Genomic DNA, 23,362 nt, shown 5'->3' on the forward strand with positions numbered 1-23,362 from the left:
CGAAGATGTTCCATTAGGGCAGGGGTCGGCAACCAAAATAACAAGAAGAGCCATTTCTTTCCAATTCGGTACAAAATTCAGTATTTCAAGAGCCGCAATGCATCTATGTACATACTGTACATACGTACATATCGTCAAGAAGCAGCCCGTAAAGAGCCGCATGCGGCTCCGGAGCCGTAGGTTGCCGACCCCTGCATTAGGGGGTCCACGTTTCGCAAGCATTGAGAAGGGAGGGAATGACTGTGGCCGAGAAGACCTGAAGCTTCATGCCGGAGTGACAGACCAAGTAGCTTCCACACAGCGTTACGCAACCGATGAAAAGATAATGCCGCTCGACTGATTCGGAGTGAGACCGCTGCTGTTAAACCGGAGCCGGTCATGAGCACACTGCCCAGGTATGGGAAACTCTCCATTCTCTCCACAACTGCCCTATCACCAATTGGGAGTTGTGGGGGTGGAGTGTCCGATGGTATAAAATACCCAGGCAGGTGCTTTGTTTTGGTTGGGCTGATGGTAAAGCCCCACCTCTTAGTGGCAAGCTCCAGGTTCAGCAGCAGCGCCTCCAACTCCTCCTCTGAGTGAGCAGCAATTATCAGATCATCCGCATACATAACATGGTTGACCAATAGGGAGCCATCCCTTGACCACACCCGGGCATCGACCAGCCTCCCATTGTGTCTGTACCAGATGGAAATTTCTCCGTTACAGCTATTGAAGACTTCATGAACTACGTGGTCGAAATATATGTTAAATAATGTGGGAGCCAGAGGACATCTCTGTCGCACCCCAAGGTGTACAGGGAATGGCTCAGATTCCCGGCCACGTAGTTTTACCTGGGCCCGCTCACCATCACGAAGGTCCTTAATGATCGCAAGCAGAGGGTCAGGGACTCTGAAAGCACGAAAAACAACCCAAAGCCCAGGCCTACTGATGGTATAATAGGCCTTGACCAGGTCAATAAAGCAGAGATGTAGGTCTTGTTGGAATTCCCTAAACCTCTGCTGTAGCAGACGGACAGAAAATATGGCATCTGTGCAAGACCGCCCTTTCCTGAAACCGCATTGGAGCTCCACAAGCCTCTCCTCAGCGTGCCTAGCGAGGCTATGTTGAATAATCCTTGCCAGGACCTTTCCCGGCACACTGAGGAGTGAGATGCCCCTGTAGTTGTTAGTCTGTGCGGTCCCCCTTCTTAAAGTGGGGGACCACCAGGGCATCCTTCCAATTCTGTGGAACCGGTCCAGTGGTCCAGACTGTTATGATGTAATGTAGGGCAGTTTGTGCACAATCGCCACCCTCAGCATTTCGCTTGGGAGATCATCTCTGCCCGGTGCCTTTCCTGGTCTCAGACTCTGGATCACCTTCAGTACTTCCTCAACAGATGGCACCTTAGCCAGCCACTCACAGGGGTGACTTCTTATTCCAATATTTGAGGCACGTAAATACACCCACACATAAATACACACTCACATTTTATATACACACTGCTGCACGGTAGCGTGCCTGGGAGTGTCACAACAGCAAGTTACTGGTTTGCCACACACACAATGTCTGGCAATGCACGTAAATGTGTAACCTCATAACAGAGAAACGGAGGGAGCTGCTCGACTTACAATTCGGATTATCCAGCGCTGCAGTGAGAACAATTGGGCAAGTTCCTAAGTAGCCTAGCAGTATAAAGTGGGTTAATCAGAAGTCGCTAGTTCTATTCCACGTCCCGGTGGGAATGTTGAAACAATGGGAACGTTTATAGAATACTCTCAAATCTGTCCACCCAGCAGACTCAACGGGTACTCCATGGCCTATCAGCAGGTCTGCGTGTGGTTAAATATGGGTACACTCCAGTCACTTGCTCACTAGTGGTCAGTCACCTTTTCACTCTTCTATCGCTACTACAGTGGTTATCGTTCCCGTTAATTTCACTCGTTGATATCTCCTCCCATGGTGAGCACTCGATCTATACCAGACACTGACTGTTGAATCTCATCCACCCTGTGTTTAACCACGAACACTACAGGTCACAGCAACACACCCAATCCACTCGTCGTGCTGCCAGTCACAACAACACACTCACTAACGCACTCACCGACTCGCCCACCTACCCACTAACCACACAGCAGATCACAACGATTATCTTTCTGCCCCTTCTCTCGCACTGTTCCACAATTTAAATGCCCTCCTGTCATTTATTTATCCAAGCTCTCATAACCGTACTCAATTCAAGGAACGCATTTAACTCTTACCGATAATTACATATACATCGATTACATTTCGTATAATCGATGTATAAGCCATCGGATATATAATTATACATCCGATCTCTTCGGGGGGGAGGGTGTGCCAGATTTTTAAAAACGCCAGATTATCACTAATCATCATTATTTAAAATAAGCAATTATTTTTGTACATTCTTGCACAATATTATGTATTTAGGTGTTATGTGTATGTGTAGTGACATGGAATGGGTCACTGTGGCGCATAGCACTGGTTGCTGGCACAGAAGGGGATCAGAGGTGTAGTAGCCCTGTCTGCCAGCAGGATGTGATGAGCCAGAGAAAGGGACGTGGTGGGGCAAGGGGGACAGAGGGGGTACGTGTGGTAAAGCCCGGGAACCTTCTGGTGGGTTCTAGAAGGGGAACGTGGCCGAATGCGGAGTGAGGCCACGCTGGGTGTATAAAGGAAAGACCCTGAGCGAGGGTTCGGGGCTGTTGTTTGGAGTGGAACCGTCATACTGCTGGAGTCCTCGTCACCTCGTCGGCGTTGTTGGTCAGGCAGCCTGTTAGCTGTCCTGACCCGAGCATAGTTATCTCTTGTACCTATGAAGGCTATAATAAATATTGTGCCTACTACTATTCGTGTCTCCGAGTTATACACTACATATATAAAAAAAAATACTATATAAAATTGGTACCTATAAATAAACATACAAATATACAAAAATATCCTACCATAAAAAGTTACTCTATTTAATGTAGTGTACTTACCACTCCAATCTCGAAGACTCTGCAAGGGGTGATGTTCGCAGTACTATTACACTCTTGTTTCAACAACCATGTGTATTTAATGATTGCCGGACTCGTTACAGCCTTTGGAGTGGGTTTGCCGGTTTCGCCGGATCGGCCCGGGCCCGCCGGATAATGGTGGAAGCCGGATAACCACGCACCTGATAAATGATGATCAACTGTATACATATATATTCAATTTGTTTTTAACTGTGTTTAATACATGTGCCAGATGACAGAAAGGCTCACGACCGAATGAGAGATGGGTACCGGATCATAGAGACACCACGTCTTAGAAATAATTTGCACGCATTCAGCACCCGGTGTATCATTAAAACTTTACGGTTCCCTCTCAGAATGCGTATCACAATACCGGTAGCAGATCTCAGTACTAATCAACTCCTGCCACATGTACACAGATGCCAGGTCAAACCTGGGCAGGTGGCAACCATATCTACCTCTCGGATTCGGCATCGACTCAATGTAGGTTGCATCCCTCCTTGCACGGTTCCACGAAATCGTGGAGTGAGATGATGGCGTTAAATGATGGAATGAGGTGGTGGAGCTAGATGGTAGAGTGAGTGAGATGATAGCGTGAGCTGGTGTAAAGTGAGATGGCGTAGCTAGATGACAGAGTGAGTGAGATGTGAGTCGAACCCAGGGCAGACAGGATGGCGCCCGACCAGAAGATCTCTCCGCAGAGCGCAGGCAGGAAGAGCAGGCCACCCATGCGTTTCCCGTAGAGCAGCTGGAAGGGATCGAGCATCGTCACGTAGCCCCGCGAGCGCATTGGCTTGGCGAAGAAGAGGCCTCCTGCAAGTGAGAGGAGAGAGAAAGCATGCCCCTTGTGGGAAATGTCACAACATGAATATGCAGACAATTTGCCTCCTTCACACATCTGTCCTTCCACATGAAAAAATAAAGTTAGTTTTTTTACACATCACAACAACCACATGGCCTTCTGGGAGTTAAATCTTCAAAAGCATGTGTTTAACACAAGAATACTTGAGGACCCACATCCAATAGATAGGTTCTTAGCCTATACATATATAGCAGTTTGCCAGCATTGGGTCAAGCAAACATGACTGAATGTCGAAACCGGTCCATAGTTTTCTTGTATCAAACTAATGCTTCTGAATATAAAATGCATCCCCAGAAGGCTGTGTAGCCGATTGGACGTTTTCAAACATGCTTTAAGTTGTTATGTGGAAAAAGCAACATGTGAAGGATGCATGTTATCTGATTCTTTATTTTTTACGGAATACAGGTTACCCAAAATATTGCACTATATCTGTCTGTAAAGTCTGTTATTGAAAAAAGGTGGCCGGTGAAAATAAACGTACATTCTTTGCGGGACCTGGAATATTGTTTCATAGTAAACATTATTTTTAAGAATTGTTGTAGAATAAAGTGTTAAAAAACGAGAGAGCACAAAGTTGCCACGAGGATGCTGTGCGGTGGACCGATGGGCCTAAGGTCACCGTCTCACCGACTGCTCTGCTCGCGGTGACCTTGTGCTCTCTTGCCAAGTCTGGCATTGAGAGGTTTTTTTTTTACTACTGTGTAGGGCTGTATTTGAATAACACCAGTCGGTTAATAAGATTGAGAGGGCTAAGCTTTGTTGGCTATCACTACCCACCGCCTATGATTAGCCAGGTCGTGCTGTCGTCTGGATGGTTGGCAGACAAACATCAGCCTTAGAGAAGGTTGCCACCTGTCCAATAGTGATACGAATTGTCCAGGATTTGGCACCTGTGTTCGGGTGACAGGTTTGATTTGTACTGACATCTGGTACTGGTATTATTGTGTTGGACTTCATTACAGGATACTGCGCAGCTTTAGTAGACACATGACGACTAGAAACATGTCAAAGCTCGGTCCTGTGAAAAAAGTGGTGACTCTATACCCTTATAGCTGGCGACTCCTACCAAGAACGAGACTCATGGCGTATCCGAAGGGAGCTTGTGCCCACGCGAGCCCAGAGCTGGGCAGGTAGATCGCCTCTGCCGTCCCGTTGATGTATCCACCTCCCACCCACGTCGCTGTGCACACAATGATACAACAATACTGGTGGTGCTGCTTCACGCAATTTCATATCAGCTGGTGTTACACCATCACTCGCTCACCGCAGGTCCACTTCCTTTATAACTCTTCTACCACCACGATTACCATTGCAGTGAACTTCACTTAGTGATTCCTCCATCCCCGTTGAGGACTCGGTCAACCAGACGCTGTTTCAACTTACCTACGCTGTGTTCAACCACCTCACCGCAGGCCACAACAACACACTCACACACTCACCCACTACCTACACACTCCCACATCCACTCACTCAACCACCACACTCCAGGTCAGAGCATCTGCCTCACATCCTCACTCGCCCAATCACTCCCCTAATCCACTCTCCCAGTTACCACATTTCTGATACTTGCCTCGCACTGCTCAAGTTTATAATTTCCTATGGTCGTCTCTTTTTCCTAAGCTCTTACAATAACTACAATAACCTCGCTTAGTTCAAGAACCGTCCATAATCAACGTTTTTGGGTTTAAATCGCGTTATTTATAAATGTGTCGTAACCCTCCACCACCCGACACGGCCAATCAGTAAAAAAAGTGTCACGTTGACAAAAGACAAATAGTTCACTGCTTTAGCCCACCGGTGTGTTGAAGCGTGAAACCACAACATTTACAATTTTTGAGTACGACGTTTCGCTGGTAATTGCATCCAGCATCATCGGGCAATTCGCCAGAATGGTGAGGCTCTGTTCTGTCTCCCGTTCTTATATAGAGCAGCAGCAGGGTGACGTCATCATTAACTCATCAACTCATCAGGTGCAACGATTTGAGGGGGGGGGGGTTATTGTAATTATATACTAGATTAGTAATCAGGCAGTTGTTACGATGCGAGTTGTAGATTAGTAATCAAGAACCGTGTTTATGTCTTATGTCTTTGGGCCTGTGCTCAGCACCTACGCTTAAAAACAAATTTCCAAAATTGCATGCAAAACATTTTTATTTGAGATAGCTTATACTTCTATTTAGTATATTTAGTGATGTTAACAGCTGTTCTCCACTGATTGCGCCCATAGTGTTCAGAGATGGCTCTTGTCTATGTAGCCATGCACCAAGAAACACATTTTAACGGAGCACATCCTATTCATGAGACTCAAAGCAGTTTAAGCACCGTGAGGGTTAGATAAATGCTACCAGAAAACATGACGTAGGCCTATATGCCGATTGGGTTTACAGAAGAGCACCAGAAAATCGAATTGTCAAACATTCTATAATTAGTGAGCGACTTCAGTTAAGATCTGCAACTTCCTCCTTGATCGTAGCATCTTAGTTCATATGGCAAAAAAGAGAAGTTGTTAAATATTCAGCTGAGAGTGTTTCAGCCATTCCATTGCTTTAACATGTGATTAACCATGAATAACCCAACCAAACATAGAGAACCATTGTAATTAATATAAATACATTAACCCTCCCCCCTCTGATTGGCTCACAAGAGACAATATCACATTTATCCCTCTATTTAAGACCGAAACAGTAGGATTTCTCAAAAACTCTGGCTGTTGCGAAACGTCACAGTACTCGAATTGTAAATCTTGTAGCGAGTTTACTCTCCAACATAAGAGTGTACTGAACTAGTAACGCATTGGCATGTTTTGTTCATGTGACAAACCATCCTAATTGGCTGTGTCAGGTGGCGGCGGGTTTAACGACACATTTATATTAACACAATATTACCCAAAACAACCCCTACATTGTGTTTAATCTGTGAGTTGGTCACTTGCAGATACACTGCTACCTTCAATTGCATATTTCTGGCTGTGCAACGTTTTATAGTCCACTAGTGGGAAGTACCCGGCGTTGCCCGGGTGAAAAATTATATTTCAAAACTTCTCTTAAAAACCTTACATATACATATGTAATACCGTTGAGGACTCTTGGACACCCGGGGTTGAGGCACACGTATTTATTCCGCAACAGTTGTCACAACCGCGGACATACAACACTGGAGGGGGTATCGGCCCCCTCACCTGGCTAGCTGGGAATACACTGCTAGCTATCTCTGACCTACCTCCTAGTCCTCCACTAACGGGCTAGGGGAGGCTGTCTGGCCCGACACTGGTAAGTCAGGCTACGGTACCCGGAGTCCCAGAGCACTAGCTCTGGTTCTCGGGACCACGTCACTGGCTCGGTCCTGCGCGGCCCTGACAAGGGCGGCGTCCCAGGGGAGTCCAGGGCTCTAGCTAGACGATCTTCGGTCTTCACTGGTTTAGCTTTAACATTCTGCCCCGAGCCCTCTGACACATCCCCCTTTATACTCAACGCCCGCTGAAGGGTGGGGCCCCGGGCTGCCTGGTGCGGACGTCGTTGAGAGCACCCCCCCCCGTGCACTCACGTAGCCCCGTCCACTGTGTTTGTTTCCCATAAGCTGCCATGCATAACGGCTCTCTCTCTAACACCCCTACATCACCCCCCCCCCCCCCCCCCCGCATAGCTTGCAGCCGTCCCGGCTGCCAACATACAAAAAAAACGACAATAAAAGCGCATTTACCCCCTGACCGCGCGTGTGCCTCACTATTTTTCAACAATAACAAGAACAACACAACAAGAACGCAACAGCAAGAAGAGAAAACAACCCGACGCACCCCCCCGATTAAATACGAATTCCGTAAAAACTGTCTATACACAATTTGCAGGGAACCCACCACACACACAACACGCAATGAACACAACCTATGTACACATCTTCCGGCCTCACAACAGTCTGCGCATTTTAGCGCGTGTCCGTGCAGCGGGCCCCTCACACGGGGTAACCCCGGGTGGTGGACCGTCAGGTGGCAACTGTCCGTCTCGGAGTGAGTCCTCATCCGACGCCGCGTGACCCTTGGCATCCCCAGGAGGGGTGATCGGGCGTGAGCCCGTCATTCCTGATGCACCTGGAGGTGGCACAGCCGGCAAGGCATTAGGTGAGCGCGACGGAGACGGACCCAGTGAGTCGGTCGACCCCCCACATGTTTGGCCACGCGTGTGTCAAGTGGGGATGTGTACCGCAACGAAGGGTTTTAATCTAGAGGGGTGGACGAACCACCGCCGCTTCCCCCATTTGATGCGCACGCACTGCGGTCGCAAAACCTCGACCACCTCCACAGGGCCCCGCCACGGCCGCACCAGCTTAGAGGAGGTTGCGAGTGGCACCTGGGGACAGTGCAGCCATGCCTTGTCCCCCGGCTTCCACTGCAGCATGTGCGCCCGACCCAGTCTGAGCCGCTCATTCGCTTTCTGACGGAGATCAGAGTTTTGCATGGCAGCATCCCGTGCCTCTGTCAATTTGGCCAAATTAAATTTTACATGGTCAGCCAATTTAGTTTTTCCCTGAGGCGCGGGGATCTGCAGCTGGGCACGAACAGGCGGGTCAGGTTCGCGGCCGTACATGAGGTAGAAGGGTGAAAATCCCGTAGCTGCGTGGGGGGCCATCCGGTACGCCGCCAATACCCCTTGAATTTGCAAGTCCCAATCGGTCTGTGAGTCCGACACCTGCTGTGACAACATTGACGCGATGGTCCGATGCAGACGCTCGACCATCCCGTCAGTCTGCGGGTGATACGGAGAGGTACGAATTTTCTTCGTGCCCAGGAACTCACAGACTTCTTTGAGCAATTTACCGGAAAAATGTTTGCCCTGGTCGGTCAGCAGCCGCTCCGGAGCACCTTTGTCCAGGACATAACCCTGAACAAAGGCCTCCACGATGGCTGCTGCCGACTGGTTGGCAAGGGGCCAGGCCATAGGCCAGCGTGTAAAATACTCCACACCAGTTAACAAATATCTATTGCCCCTGGGTGTGGCGGGGAATGGGCCCAAAATATCCAGCGCGACGAGTTCGTTAACTCTGGACACTTTGATTGACTGCAAGGGTGGGTTAGACACACGTGCTGGTGGTTTTCGTTGCGCGCACCGAGGGCATGACCCCAGTAAATCCCCGACATCCTTCGTCATGCCTGGCCAAAAATAATCGAGTTGGAGTAAGGCGAGGGTCTTTTGGGTCCCCAGGTGTAGGAGGCGCTCATGTGCGGCCCACACCGCCTTGCCCCGCAACCCCGAAGGGACCACCAGCCGATGTCGATGGGATTTTCCGTCCCAGTGCATCAGCAGACCATGCACCAATTCCCATGCGTCGGCATCACCCCTGCCCTGCCCAGCACAGCCGACGCGACGACGCAACCCGAGGAGAGAGGTATCCTCCATCTGGAGGCGCCCCCATTCATTGACGGGCATCCCCAACAGGGAATCTTTTCCCTGTTGTGCGATTGAATTTGGAACCAATGTTTCGTCGTGGCCGGCGGCCGCCAGGACCGGAACCGGTATGTCCCCTGCTGGCCTGCAACGTCCCGACCCCAGGAGGCATGCACATTCGGAGGTGGTTGGCATGCGCGACAGAGCGTCAGCATTTGTGTGGCGAACGCCCTTACGGTAGGTGGTTTCAAAATCAAAATCCTGGAGGATCTCCAACCATCGGGACAATTGTCCCGATGGCTGTTGAACTCGCAGGGCCTACTGCAGTGCCGCATGATCTGTGCGGACGGTGAAATGCCGACCGTACAGATATGGGCGATACTGTTGGATGAAATAGACAATTGCCAACAGTTCCCAACGGGTGACACAATATCTTTGCTCCGCCGGAGACAACACCCGACTGCCGTACGCAACCACCCGTTCCACGCCATCAACCACCTGGGAAAGCACGCCCCCAATACCTGTGTTGCTCGCATCGGTGTCGAGCAAAAAAGGCTTAGAAAAATCGGGGTAACTCAAGGGAGGAGCTTTTACCAGGGCGTCCCGAAGGGAGCAGAAAGCAGCCTCCTCCTCCTGACCCCAGTGGAACCGAACCCCTTTTGATGTTAAAGCGTGTAGGGGTTTCGCAATCATCGCAAAATCTGCGACGAAACGTCGGTAATACGACGCGAAGCCAATAAAACTCCTGACCTCTCCCACCGAGGTGGGAGTCGGCCAGGAGCTGACGCACTGCGTTTTGGCGGGATCGGTAGCAATACCTGAGCGCCCCACGATGTGTCCCAAATAACGCACCGAATCGCGTAACAGATGACATTTTTGGGGTTTGAATTTCAAATTAGCAGCCCGCATTTTTAGGAAAACCGCCCGCAACCTCTGGAGATGTTCGTCAAAAGTTTTACTAAAGACGATAACGTCATCCAAATAAATCAGGCACGAATCCCATTGCAATCCAGCCAAAACTAATTCCATCAAACGCTGGAAAGTTGCCGGCGCTGAGTGGAGTCCCATCGGCAACCGGTTGATTTGGAACAGGCCGTGCGGTGTACGGAAAGCAGTTTTAGGCTTTGAATCATTGTCCAGAGGAAGCTGCCAGAATCCCGAAAGTAAATCCAATGTGGAGAAGAATCGCGCTCCCGCCAAGGCGTCCAGCGATTCGTCCATCCGTGGGAGCGGGTATGCGTCGGCAACCGAAATTTTGTTAAGGCGCCGAAAATCAACGCAAAACCGCAACGAGCCGTCCTGCTTTTTAACCAGGACGATCGGCGCTCCCCAAGGGCTGGTGGAAGGAGAAATGATGTCGGCGGCTAACATGTCATCAATAGCCGATTTGACATGGTCCTTTTCGGCGGGACTTAACCGAAACGGATTCTGGCGTATTGGCGCGCTGTCACCTGTATCAATATGGTGATGCAGCAGATGAGTGCAACCCAAATCGTATTTGTCCCGACTGAAAACGTCGGAAAATTCCCGCAGTAGCGTTTTAAGCTGTTGACGCTCTGAATTTGACAGGTCCGTCGATCCCGCACAAAGCGCCTCGAGCCACCCTTCATCGCTGTCCGAATGTGGTCGCGGCGCAGGGACAGCACTCACGTGATTCGCGACGGGTTCCTCACAGGGCACCGGCGTCGCGTGAGCAAGCACGGTCCCCTGCGGGACCACCACCGTCGGCGAGCCCACATTGAGGACCGCGATGAAGGGGTCTCCGTCCCCTCTTACTATGGTCTGGGCCGGAAGTAAATGAGGTCCACTAACCCCGGCCCTAGATGGCCCCAGCAGAACCCCTTGGGCCCCAATGCCCTTAGCGAAGGGCCGCCGAAGTTTCAAAGGAACCAACATTTGTGCCCCCGGAGGAACGCGCACCGTTCTATCTACAAACGCCGGCACCGTTGCGAACGCCGTCCGACTCGTACCGGGGGATGGCAGAAACGCCATGCGTCGGCCCGACGGGAGCTCAATGCATCCCTGGTCGATTAATATCCTAATCGGCATTTTGGCCAGGAAGTCCGTCCCCAGCAGGCACGGAACCGCCAGCGAGGATGAAACAAAAATCGGCCCAGACAATTTAATATCCCCGATACAAATTAGGGCTCGAATCTGTCCGATGATGCCAAGTGAGCCCCCGTTAGCAGCAAAGAATGGCACGTTAACAGGCATCAAAGGATGGCTCTGGCCAGGGAGAATATTGTAAATTAACTCCGAAATAATGGTCGCCGATGCTCCCGTATCGACCAGGATGCGCACCTCGACCCCGTCGATGTGCCCCACAACGGCCGACGACCCCGACGACGCGGCTACAACACGATGGGCCAACACGGACCACTGGCTGGGTTCAATCTGAGTATCCAGAGCAGTGCGTGTTGGTGCGATGGTGCGCGATATTGGCCCCCCAATCGGTGCGGTGTATGAGTGTGTGGCGGGTGTGTGCGTGGGCCAAACATGTGAGGTGCCGCGACTCGCCGGGTTATGATGATGGAGCTTGGGAAGAGGGCCGGCGTCTCGTCGAGGTGTCGTCCCGCGCTGCCGAGGAGAGCGGCACCCCGAGGCGACATGGCCCCGGATGCCGCAGTTGTAGCAGCGCGGGAGCGCTGGTGACGACGACGGATGATCGGGATGGCTCGAGCCGCCCCGGTCCGCCCGTACTCCCGCTCCCTGCCGCCGTTGATGGTCGATGGCGCAGATCTCCTCCGCCGGGAGGGTGGCTGCGGCCACAGTACGCCCGCTCGCCGCCTTGCTGGCCTTGCGTCGTTGCGCGAGCAGGTTTGCGTGGAGGAGTCGTGCTGCTTGGAGGGAGCACATCTCCGCATCGTCCTGTGCGACGATGACGATCTCCAAGTCGTCCGCCAGCAGGAGTATCTTCTCTGTAACCATGGCGTCGACACCTTCGTTGTCCATCCGTGGAAAGGCCGCCTTTGCCAGTGCCAGGAGGCTTGTGCGGTACGCCAGAGGCGACTCCTTTGCCCCCCGCTGGCGATCGTAGAAGAGTTGGCGACAGTCTGACGGCGGACCGTAAACTGCAGCCAGCACCTGCATCGCCGTCTGCAGCGTAGAGCGCCTCTCCTTCGGTGCCGATGTTAAAGTGGCGAGGGCGTCGCTGTCGAGGAGTGCTGGCAGCGCGCGGAGAGCCTCGGCGTCCGTCCACTTCGCCATCTCCTGGTGAGCGAGGAAGCGCCGCTGGAAGCCGCCCCAGTCGCCTTCCTCGCCCACAAATTCTTTGAGTGGAGGCAGTCGCTGATGTAGCGCAGCGGCTGCCGCAGAAGGTCGCCCTTCCTCGTCCCCCTCACCCGGCTCTGCTTCGGCGCGCACGACCGATGGCATCGCCGGTCGCACCCGTGGTGACGTCCCGTCCGTTGGCGATGACGCGGCAGGTACTGTATGCCCGCCGTTGGACGCGATGCTCAGGCCGGCCACGCCCTCAACTGCAGCTGCGGTGATGGCGGGATTTTCAAATTGGTGTTCCGCCGAAATGGCGGGAAGGCGCTGTGGTCGTCGGCTTTCGTCGCCCCGTGGCGGTCCAGCAGCCCCCAGCTGATTGATGTGGTCCAGCATGCTGGCAGCGGCGTGCAGCAGCTCCATCAGCTTGGCGTGCGCCTGCCTCAGCCCCTCTGCCAACACCTCTCCACCCTCCTGTTGCTGCGGCGTAGCCGTATCTGGCCCCGACTGCTCCGTGCTCTCTTCACCCGTCCCGGGCTCTCCGACTGCAGCGGTGTCCTCCGCCCCCGGTATCCTGACCCGAGCTGACCGGCGCGTGTCCATGTTCATAGATTTTTACTTCTGACACCAGATGTAATACCGTTGAGGACTCTTGGACACCCGGGGTTGAGGCACACGTATTTATTCCGCAACAGTTGTCACAACCGCGGACATACAACACTGGAGGGGGTATCGGCCCCCTCACCCGGCTAGCTGGGAATACACTGCTAGCTAGCTCTGACCTATCTCCTAGTCCTCCACTAACGGGCTAGGGAAGGCTGTCTGGCCCGACACTGGTAAGTCGGGCTACGGTACCCGGAGTCCCAGAGCACTAGCTCTGGTTCTCGGGACCACGCCGCTGGCTCGGTCCTGCGCGGCCCTGACAAGGGCGGCGTCCCAGGGGAGTCCGGGTTTCTAGCTAGACGATCTTCGGTCTTCACTGGTTTAGCTTTAACATTCTGCCCCGAGCCCTCTGACACATCCCCCTTTATACTCAACCCCCGCTGAGGGGTGGGGCCCCGGGCTGCCTGGTGCGGACGTCGTTGAGAGCACCCCCCCCCCGTGCACTCACGTAGCCCCGCCCACTGTGTTTGTTTCCCATAAGCTGCCATGCATAACGGCTCTCTCTCTAACACCCCTACACATACACAGATACTAAGGTATTGTGAAAGCCCGGTGGGCCGTTTGTCCATTTCTCCACCAAAAAATTATGAGAGGCTTGCACAAGTCCAAAAAGTTATAGAAAGTGTGGGGTAAATAGTTGATCTAAAGGGTTTCCGAAAATTGTCGACCCACCCCCTCAAAAAATATCTTTACCCCCGCGTAGGTATATATACTTACACACCCTACATACAACAGAGTAAGTAGTATCTATTGACTTTGTAGTTGTATCTACTGACTGTACAGTAGTATCTCCTGAGCCAGTAGTAGCTACTGACTGTATCATATTATTTACTGAACGTAGTGGTATATACTGACTGTTTTAGTATCTACTAACTCTATATAGCAGTATCTACCAACTCGACAGCAATATCTACTATCGCTACAACAGTGCATACTGACTATGGTGGTACCTGCTATGATTATAGCAGTGCATACTGACTGGTGGTACCTGATTTTACTACAACAATGCATATTGACTGGTGATACCTGCTATCACTACAGCAGTGCATACTCAGTGGTGGTCCGTGCTATGGTTACAGCAGTGCATACTGCTGTGGTGGTACCTGCTTTAACTACATCAGTGCATACTGCTGTGGTGGTACCTGCTTTCACTACATCAGTGCATACAGCTGTGGTGGTACCTGCTTTCACTACAGCAGTGCATACTGCTGTGGCAGTACCTGCTTTCACTACAGCAGTGCATACTGACTGTGGTGGTATCCTGATATTGCTTCAGCAGTGCATACCGACTGTGGTGGTACCTGTTTTAACCACAGCAGTGCATACCGACTGTGGTGGTACCTGCTTTCACCACAGCAGTGCATACTGACTGCGGTGGTACCTGATTTCGCTACAGCAGTGCATACCGACTGTGGTGGTAACCTGCTATAATTACAGCAGTGCATACTGACTGTGGTGGTATCCTGCTATAACAGCAGTGCATACCGACTGTGGTGGTACCTGCTATCACTACAGCAGTGCATACCGACTGTGGTGGTTCCTGCTATCACCACAGCAGTGCATACCGACTTTGGTGACACCTGCTTTCACTACAGCATTGCATACTGTGGTGGTACCTGCTATGATTACAGCAGTGGATACTGTGGTGGCACCTGCTATGATTAGAGCAGTGCATACTGAGTGTGGTGGGATCTGATATGATTACAGCAGTGCATTCTGTGGTGGTACCTGATATTATTACAGCAGTACATACTGACTGTGGTTGGTACCTGCTATCACTACAGTAGTACATGCTGATTCTATATATCTTATATATAAAAGGGAAATTTGTGAATGTGGCTGTTCGAAATGTTTAGCATACTTCCCGACAACTTATATTAAATTGGAATAGGTCGATTCTAAAGAAATCTACAACCTTCGATTCTTTTGCGCGATTTTATTTTTAATTAATGAGTTATCTTTTCATTTGTATATGTTATGTTTTTAAGTTATCAGAAGTAAAAACAAAATATTTTCCCCCTGGGCAACGCCGGGTATTTCCCGCTAGTAGCAGTATATATATCGACTCTATAGCACAAAGTACTCACCTGACAGAGTGCCGTGGTGAGGCCTAGTCCCATGCAGAGTCCCCGGCCTCGCCTAGATTGCCCAGCCGACTGAGGCTGGGTGCTGCGCCGCTACCCCCCCCCGCCCCCCCCCCCCCCCCCGCGCTAAAATAATATTGTATAAGCGCTATAATTTTAGTATCTATCGACCCTATTATAGAAAGTGCACACATTGGGGTGGGGGGGGGGGGGGAGAATAGGACATGAATTTACCTCAGCGTTGCATTTTGAACGCGAATGAGAAATCCCCCCCACCCTCCAGCGATGGCGTGTGCGTTGCCATGGGCAACTCCTGTCAGCGTTTCGCGCATGTGCAATTGCGTACTTTGTCCCTCGTCCAGGCGGAAAAAGTAAATAAATAAAGATAAATCGCACAAAAACGCTATTTTGACTACTTTTAAATTCATGTATGGGAAAACAGAATAGCCTATTCCCACTGCGGGGCTTAGGGCATGCTGCCGACGTGAACCCCACCGCTGGAGAGCCAAATCCCTCGCAAGCATGTACACACAGACGGATAGACAGATGGACAGACAAAGAATGCCTTTTATAGGCTAGTATCTAACCTATATAATTCATTTTTTGTCTGTCTGTCCGTCTGTCCGTCTGCGTACGCTTGCTTCCAGAAGATTTGGCTCTCGGACCGTGGGGTTCGCCGAGATAAAATTTTGCCGGTGGGCACGCCCCCGGCCCCGCGGTGAACTTAGGCATTTCCGATTTTTCGTCTCTAAACTTTAAATCGGACCGATGATCGATTTAATGCGATTTCTCTTTATTTATTTATTTACTCTTGCCGACCGGCACGTGACGAAGCACGCCGTTGCGCATGCGCGAAGGCGGTTGCCCCTGGTAACGGGCGGTTGGCCCCTGGCAACGGGCAGCAACGCCGTCGCTGAGGGGTGGACGCCATTTTTAATTCCCGTTAAAAATATGCGCACGCATTAACACGCGACGCTGAGGTAAATTCATCAAACTTTCACGTCCTCTTCACTCCCCCCCCCCACCCCAATGTGTGCAATTACTATTATAGGGTCGGTAGATAATAAAATTATAGCGATTAGACAGTATTATTGTAGCGCGGGGGGGGGGGGGGATAACGGCCCCAGCACCCAGCCTCGGCCGGGTGGGCAATCTAGGGGAGGCCGGAGGCTCTGCACGGTACTAGGCCTGGACACCCCACACTTGTCAGGCGAAGACTTTGTGCTATAAACTCGATATACCCAGCGTTGCCCGGGGGAAAAATGCATTTAAAATCTTCTGAAAACTTTAAAACATAACATACCAATGAAAATACAACTGTGTAATTTAAAATTTAAAACCGACCGCGCCAAGAATCGATTCTCTGAATCGCGCAGAGGAATCGAAGGTTGTCGACTCCTTTAGAATTGGCTAAATCCCGTTTAATATAAGTTGGTTATAGAGTTGATATAAACTGCTACGAATGGGAAATATCCGGCGTCGACCGGGGCAAAAATATAATTAAAAACTCCTGAAAACTTTAAAACATAACATAAAAATGAAAATAAAACTCTGTAATTAAAAATGTAGCCCAAGCGCGACAAGAAGCGATTCTTTGCAATCGTTGCGAAGGAATCGAGGGTTGGAGATTACTTTAGCATCGCCCTATTCCCTTTTTAACAAACTGCATGTCGCCAACAGACACACACATTCACACATTTAGCTTTTACATTTAACATACAAAACGTCAGCATGTACTGCTGTCATCATAGGCAAAAATATATACACCCTCACCACTCCCTCACCACTCTCCCTCACTCACCCTCACCACTCACCATCACCACTCACTATCACTCACCACTCACTATCACTCACCACTCACACTCACCACTCACCATCACTCACACTCACCCTCACCACTCACTTACCATCACTACTCACTACTCACCCTCACCACCACTACTCACCCTCACCACTCTCCCTCACCACTCTCTCACCACTCACCCTCACCACTCACCCTTCTCCCTCAACACTCACGCTCACCCTCACCAATCATCCTCGCCCTCACCACCACCACTCATCCTCACCACTCACCCTCGCCACCACCACTCACCCTCAACACTCACCCTCAACACTCACCCTCACCACCACCACTCACCACCACTCACCCTCACCTCTCACTCACCCTCAACACTCACCACTCACCCTCACCACTCACCTCTCACCTCTCACCACTCACCTCTCACCACTCACCACTGACCCTCACCACTCACCACTGACCCTCACCACTCACCCTCACCACTCACTTTCACCACTCACCACTCACCCTCACCACTCACCCTCACCACTCACTCTCACCACTCACCCTCACGGCTCACCACTCACCCTCACCACTCACACTCACCACTCACACTCAACACCTCACCACTCACCACCTCACCACTCATCACTCACCACTCACACTCACCACAGACCCCTTACCACTCACACTCACCACTCACACTCACCACAGACCCTTCACCACTCACCCTCACCACTCACCCTCACCACTCACCCTCACCACTCACCCTCACCCCTCACGCTCACCCCTCTCCCTCACCACTCACGCTCACCACTCACCCTCTCCACTCTTCCTCACCAGTCTTCCTCACCACTCTTCCTCAATCCTCACCACTCACGCTCACCACTCACCCTCACTACTCACTAATCACCCTCACCACTCACACTCACCACTCACTACTCACCCTCACCACCACTACTCACCCTCACCACTCTCCCTCACCACTCACCCTCACCATTCACCCCTTTCCCTCACCACTCACGCTCACCACTCACCATCACCAACCATCCTCACCCTCACCACCACCACTCTCCCTCACCACTCTCCCTCACCTTAACCACTCACCTTCACCACTCACCCTCACCTCTCACCCTCACCACTCACCCTCTCCACTCACCCTCAGCACTCACCACTCACCCTCACCCTCACCATTCACCCTCACCACTCACCACTCACCTTCTCCACTCACCCTCACCACTCACCCTGACCACTCACCCTTACCACTCACCACACACCCTCACCACTCACCACTCTTCTTCACCACTCACCCTCACCACTCACCATCACTGTGGTGGTGGTACCTGCTATCATGACAGTAGTACAAGCTGACGTTTTGTATGTGTAATGTCAAAAGCTAAAGTAGTGAATGTGTGTGTCTGTAAGAAATGTTAAGCATACTTGGCGACACGTAAGCAAGTTTTTTAAAAACGGGAATAGGGTGAGTGGTGGTGGTGAGGGTGAGTGTTGAGGGTGAGTGGTTAGGGTGAGTAGTGAGGGTGAGTAGTGAGGGTGAGTGGTGAGCGTGAGTGGTGAGCGTGACTGGTGAGTGGTGAGGGTGAGTTGTGAGGGTGAGTGGTGAGGGAGAGTGGTGAGGGTGAGTGGTGAGTGTGGTGAGTGGCGAGGGTGAGTAGTGAGTGGTGAGCGCGAGTGGTGGGGGTGAGTGGTGAGTGGTGAGGGTGAGTGGTGAGGGAGAGTGGTGAGAGTGAATGGTGAGGGTGAGTGGTGAGGGTGAGTGGCGGTTGTGAGTGGTGATTAGTGAGTGGTGAGGGTGAGTGGTGAGTGTGGTGAGTGGTGAGTAGTGAGTGGTGAGCGTGAGTGGTGGGGGTGAGTGGTGATTTGTGAGGGTGTGATTGGTGAGGATGAGTGGTGAGTAGTGAGGGTGAGTGGTGAGGGTAAGTGGTGAGGGTGAGTGGTGAGTGGTGAGGGTGAGTCGTGAGCGGTGAGGGTGAGCAGTGAGGGTGAGAGGTGATTGGTGAGGGTGTGATTGATGAGGATGAGTGGTGAGTGGTGAGAGTGAGTGGTTGTTGTGAGGGTGAGTGGTGAGGGTGAGTGGTGAGAGTGAGTGGTGAGGGTGAGTGGTGAGGGTGAGTGGCGGTTGTGAGTGGTGATTAGTGAGTGGTGAGGGTGAGTGGTAATGGTGAGTGGTGAGCGTGAGTGGTGAGGGTGAGTGGTGAGCGTGAGTGGTGATTGGTGAGGGTGTGATTGTTGAAGATGAGTGGTGAGTAGTGAGGGTGAGTGGTGAGGGTGAGTGGTGGGGGTGAGTGGCGGTTGTGAGTGGCGGTTGTGAGTGGTGATAAGTGAGGGTGAGTGGTGAGGGTGAGCATGAGTGGTGAGGGTGAGTGGTGAGCGTGAGTGGTGAGGGTGAGTGGTGATTGGTGAGGGTGTGATTGGTGAGGATGAGTGGTGAGTGGAGAGGGTGAGTGGTAAGGGTGAGTGGTGAGCGGTGAGGGTGAGTGGTTGTTGTGAGGGTGAGTGGTGAGGGTGAGTGGTGAGGGTGAGTGGTGAGAGTGAGTGGTGAGGGTGAGTGGTGAGGGTGAGTGCGGTTGTGAGTGGTGATTAGTGAGTGGTGAGGGTGAGTGGTGAGGGTGAGTGGTGAGCGTGAGTGGTGAGTGGTGAGGGTGAGTGGTGAGCGTGAGTGGTGAGGGTGAGTGGTGATTCGTGAGGGTGTGATTGGTGAGGATGAGTGGTGAGTAGTGAGGGTGAGTGGTGAGGGTGAGCAGTGAGGGTGAGCGGTGAGGGTGAGTGGTGATTGGTGAGGGTGTGATTGGTGAGGATGAGTGGTGAGTGGAGAGGGTGAGTGGTAAGGGTGAGTGGTGAGCGGTGAGGGGTGAGGGTGAGTGGTTGTTGTGAGGGTGAGTGGTGAGTGATGAGAGTGAGTGGTGAGGGTGAGTGGTGAGGGTGAGTGGCGGTTGTGAGTGGTGATTAGTGAGTGGTGAGGGTGAGTGGTGAGGGTGAGTGGTGAGCGTGAGTGTTGAGTGGTGAGGGTGAGTGGTGAGCGTGAGTGGTGAAGGTGAGTGGTGAGGGTGAGTGGTGATCATAGCAGATACTCCTCTCATCATAGCAGATACCACCACAGTCAGCATGCACTGCTGTAATCATAGCAGGTACCACCACAGCAGTATGCACTGCTGTAATCATAGGTACCACCACAGCAGTATGCACTGCTGTAATCATAGAATCTACCACCACAGCCAGTATGCACTGCTGTAATCATAGCAGATACCACCACAATATGCACTGCTGTAATCATAGCAGGTTCCACCACAATATGCACTGCTGTAATCATAACAGGTACCAACACAGCAGTATGCACTGCTGTAATTATAGCAGGTACCACCACAATATGCACTACTGTAATCATAGCAGGTACCACCACAATATGCACTACTGTAATCATAGCAGGTACCACCACAATATGCACTGCTGTAATCATAGCAGGTACCAACACACTATGTACTGCTGTAATAATAGCAGGTACCAACACAGCAGTATGCACTGCTGTAATCATAGCAGGTACCACCAGTCACTATGCACTGCTATAATCATAGCAGGTACCACCACAATATGCACTGCTGTAATCATAGCAGGTTCCACCACAATATGCACTGCTGTAATCATAACAGGTACCAACACAGCAGTATGCACTGCTGTAATCATAGTAGGTACCACCACAATATGCACTACTATAATCATAGCAGGTACCACCACAATATGCACTGCTGTAATCATAGCAGGTACCAACACACTATGTACTACTGTAATAATAGCAGGTACCAACACAGCAGTATGCACTGCTGTAATCATAGCAGGTACCACCAGTCACTATGCACTGCTGTAGTGATAGCAGGTACCACCTCAGTCGGTATACACTGCTGTAGTGATAGTAGATACTGCTATCGAGTTGGTAGATACTGCTATATAGAGTTAGTAGATACTAAAACAGTCAGTATATACCACTACAGTCAGTCAATACTGCTACAGTAAGTATATACTACTATACAGTCAGTACATACTACCACGGTGAGTAGCTACTACAGTCAATAGATACTATTATAGAGTGAGTAGATACTCCTATAGAGTTAGTAGTTACTACTATAGTCAGTGGATACTACTATAGAGTCAGCCGATATTATACAGTTAGTCGTTACGACTATATAGTCGGTAGATACTACTTTAAGCCCAGTAAATACTATGGTCAGTAGTTTCTACAGTCACTAAATACTACTACACAGTCAGTAGCTACTACTGGCTCAGTAGATACTATGGTACAGTCAGTAGATACTACTACAGAGTCAATAGATACTACTTCCTCTGTTGTATGTAAGGTGTTGTTAGTATATATACCTACGAGGGGTAAAGATATTTTTTGAGGTGGGGGGGCACAATTTTTGGAAACCTTTTACATCAACTATTTACCCCACACTTTCTACAACTTTTTGGACTTGTGCAAGCCTCTTATATATTTGTTGGTATAGAAATGTACAAACGGCCCACCGGGCTTTGACAATACCTTAGTATCTGTGTATATATATGTAAGGTTTTTAAGAAATATATTTTTCACCCGGGCAAAGCCGGGTACTTCCGCTAGTAAGATATACATGTATATTAACAAGAGAAACATGGATTAACGAGGGCATTCGAGATAGGACATCTTATCAACTGTTAAGAAAAGTAATGTGCTCGGCAGGACATATCGCAAGTTGGAATTATGGTCAAGGGTCGAGACTAATGATGGAATCGCAGCCAAAGGAGGGAACACAAATGTCCACCAAAGACATGGAATGAAGGGATCAGCTTTGCGTGAAGCCGCGAGATAAATAATTGAATTGTGGGATGATGGTACGATGGTGACGTTGGCGAGTCCTTTATCTAGCAGCAAATAGATCATTGCTCAGAGTGATGATGACTCGTCTTATTCTGCTTGCGAAACCTGCGCTCTCGTCTGATTAGTTATTGTATGGAGGCATTTAAGCTGTAGAGAAAGAGTTCATGGGGAAGGGCGGGATGGGGGGGACGATTGTTGAATTGGTTTCGCTCGACACGCACCCGTCATCGTGAACACGCCGACGAGCAGGCCGATGTCTCTGCCGCCCACCATGATGGCCTCGCTGCGCTCCATCCCCTCGCCCACGCCGACGTTCTTGGTTCGGCATGCGGCCCAGATCCCCACAGCCAGGATAATGCCATAGAAAATGATGATGGCTATCAGACCAGCCACGTGAATCGCCATTTTGACAGCTGCAGCCAGAAATAATCCCTCTCGCTGTTGCTGCTGCTCAGGTTGTACAGATTTTTAGGTGGGGGGGGGGGGGGGTTGGTCTTTGGTTGTGTAGTCTGGTAATATCGCTCCTTGTAATATCACGATTGATGGGTGGTCTACCGTTAGGCTGTTTTTTTTTGTTGGATGCTCTTTGGATAGTCGTTAGTGGTGGTGGTGAGGATTTAGAAACGCCGTCAGATTGCTCCGTATTGGTTGTACGTGCTAATTGATGTTGTCGTCAGATAGCCATGCGCTGCGGGTGGTCTGCAAGTTATTTGTAACTTCTGGGCTGTTAATAGTGTCAGTGATAAAAATATGTTTGCGTTCTATGATTGTTCAGGGGTTCTTCTGGTCAGAATATTCTTGTAGTTGACGTTAGACTGTTCTTAGATTGTCATTGATAGATGTGTTTTTGTGTTGATTTTTTAAATCAAAATAAAAGGATCGATTGGTCCTGAGCTATTGCTATTGCATTGATGTTGTGAGGTTGTCAATTGGTGTTCTTTGAGCTCTCGTTGTTCCTGGTTGGCTGTTGCCAGATTCTTTGAGATTCGTTGGTGCTCGTTTAGCTCCTGTCAGGATTGTGGTTGGTTAAAGACATTATCAACAACGGGTAATATTTGAGTATCTGGGGTTGTTCTTGGGGCTTTCCCCGACTTTGTGAAATTCGTTCTTTGTGTCCTTGTTTGACCGTGTGCCGGATTGCCGTCAGATTTGTTACGATTCTTGGTTTGGGCTGTCATCAGGTTGTCATCGTTAGCTTGACCAATAGCTGTGTTCCAGTCAACTTCCTTGATGGTCAGAACGCTGTGAGTTTTTTGCAAGGCTGTATCGCACCCTGCTCTATGAAGGGCGCTGCACACTTATCAGTCTATCTTTGACGTGCCCCAAGTTTCAGATGTTGAGATGGGTACTTGGCAGGGAGTGTAGAGTACGAATCTCTTGAATCGTAACTCCTGCAGGTCGAATACACGCCTTTGTCCACTCTATCTGAAAAAGAAAATCCAAAAAATATTCAACAGCATAAGTAGTCACAACGGTTGTAGGAATGGTGGTGGTGCGTCGCAGTAAAAGACAAATACTATAC

General features: G+C 50.6%; 1 protein-coding gene across 1 annotated transcript in view; it reads right to left on the reverse strand.

The window, feature by feature from the left end:
- Positions 1 to 23,362, reverse strand: part of SLC5A7 (solute carrier family 5 member 7) — a 90,105-nt gene that overhangs the window by 21,064 nt on the left and 45,679 nt on the right. The window contains exons 2-4 of the mRNA XM_078876328.1: positions 22,062 to 23,265; positions 4,928 to 5,041; positions 3,657 to 3,812 (exon numbers count right to left, since the gene is read on the reverse strand). Coding sequence (XP_078732454.1) covers positions 3,657 to 3,812; positions 4,928 to 5,041; positions 22,062 to 22,245 — 454 coding nt within the window. The 5' untranslated portion in view covers positions 22,246 to 23,265. The remainder of the gene's footprint in view (positions 1 to 3,656; positions 3,813 to 4,927; positions 5,042 to 22,061; positions 23,266 to 23,362) is intronic.

Source organism: Lampetra fluviatilis, chromosome 43 (assembly GCF_964198595.1).
Source record: "Lampetra fluviatilis chromosome 43, kcLamFluv1.1, whole genome shotgun sequence".
NCBI lineage: Eukaryota > Metazoa > Chordata > Hyperoartia > Petromyzontiformes > Petromyzontidae > Lampetra > Lampetra fluviatilis.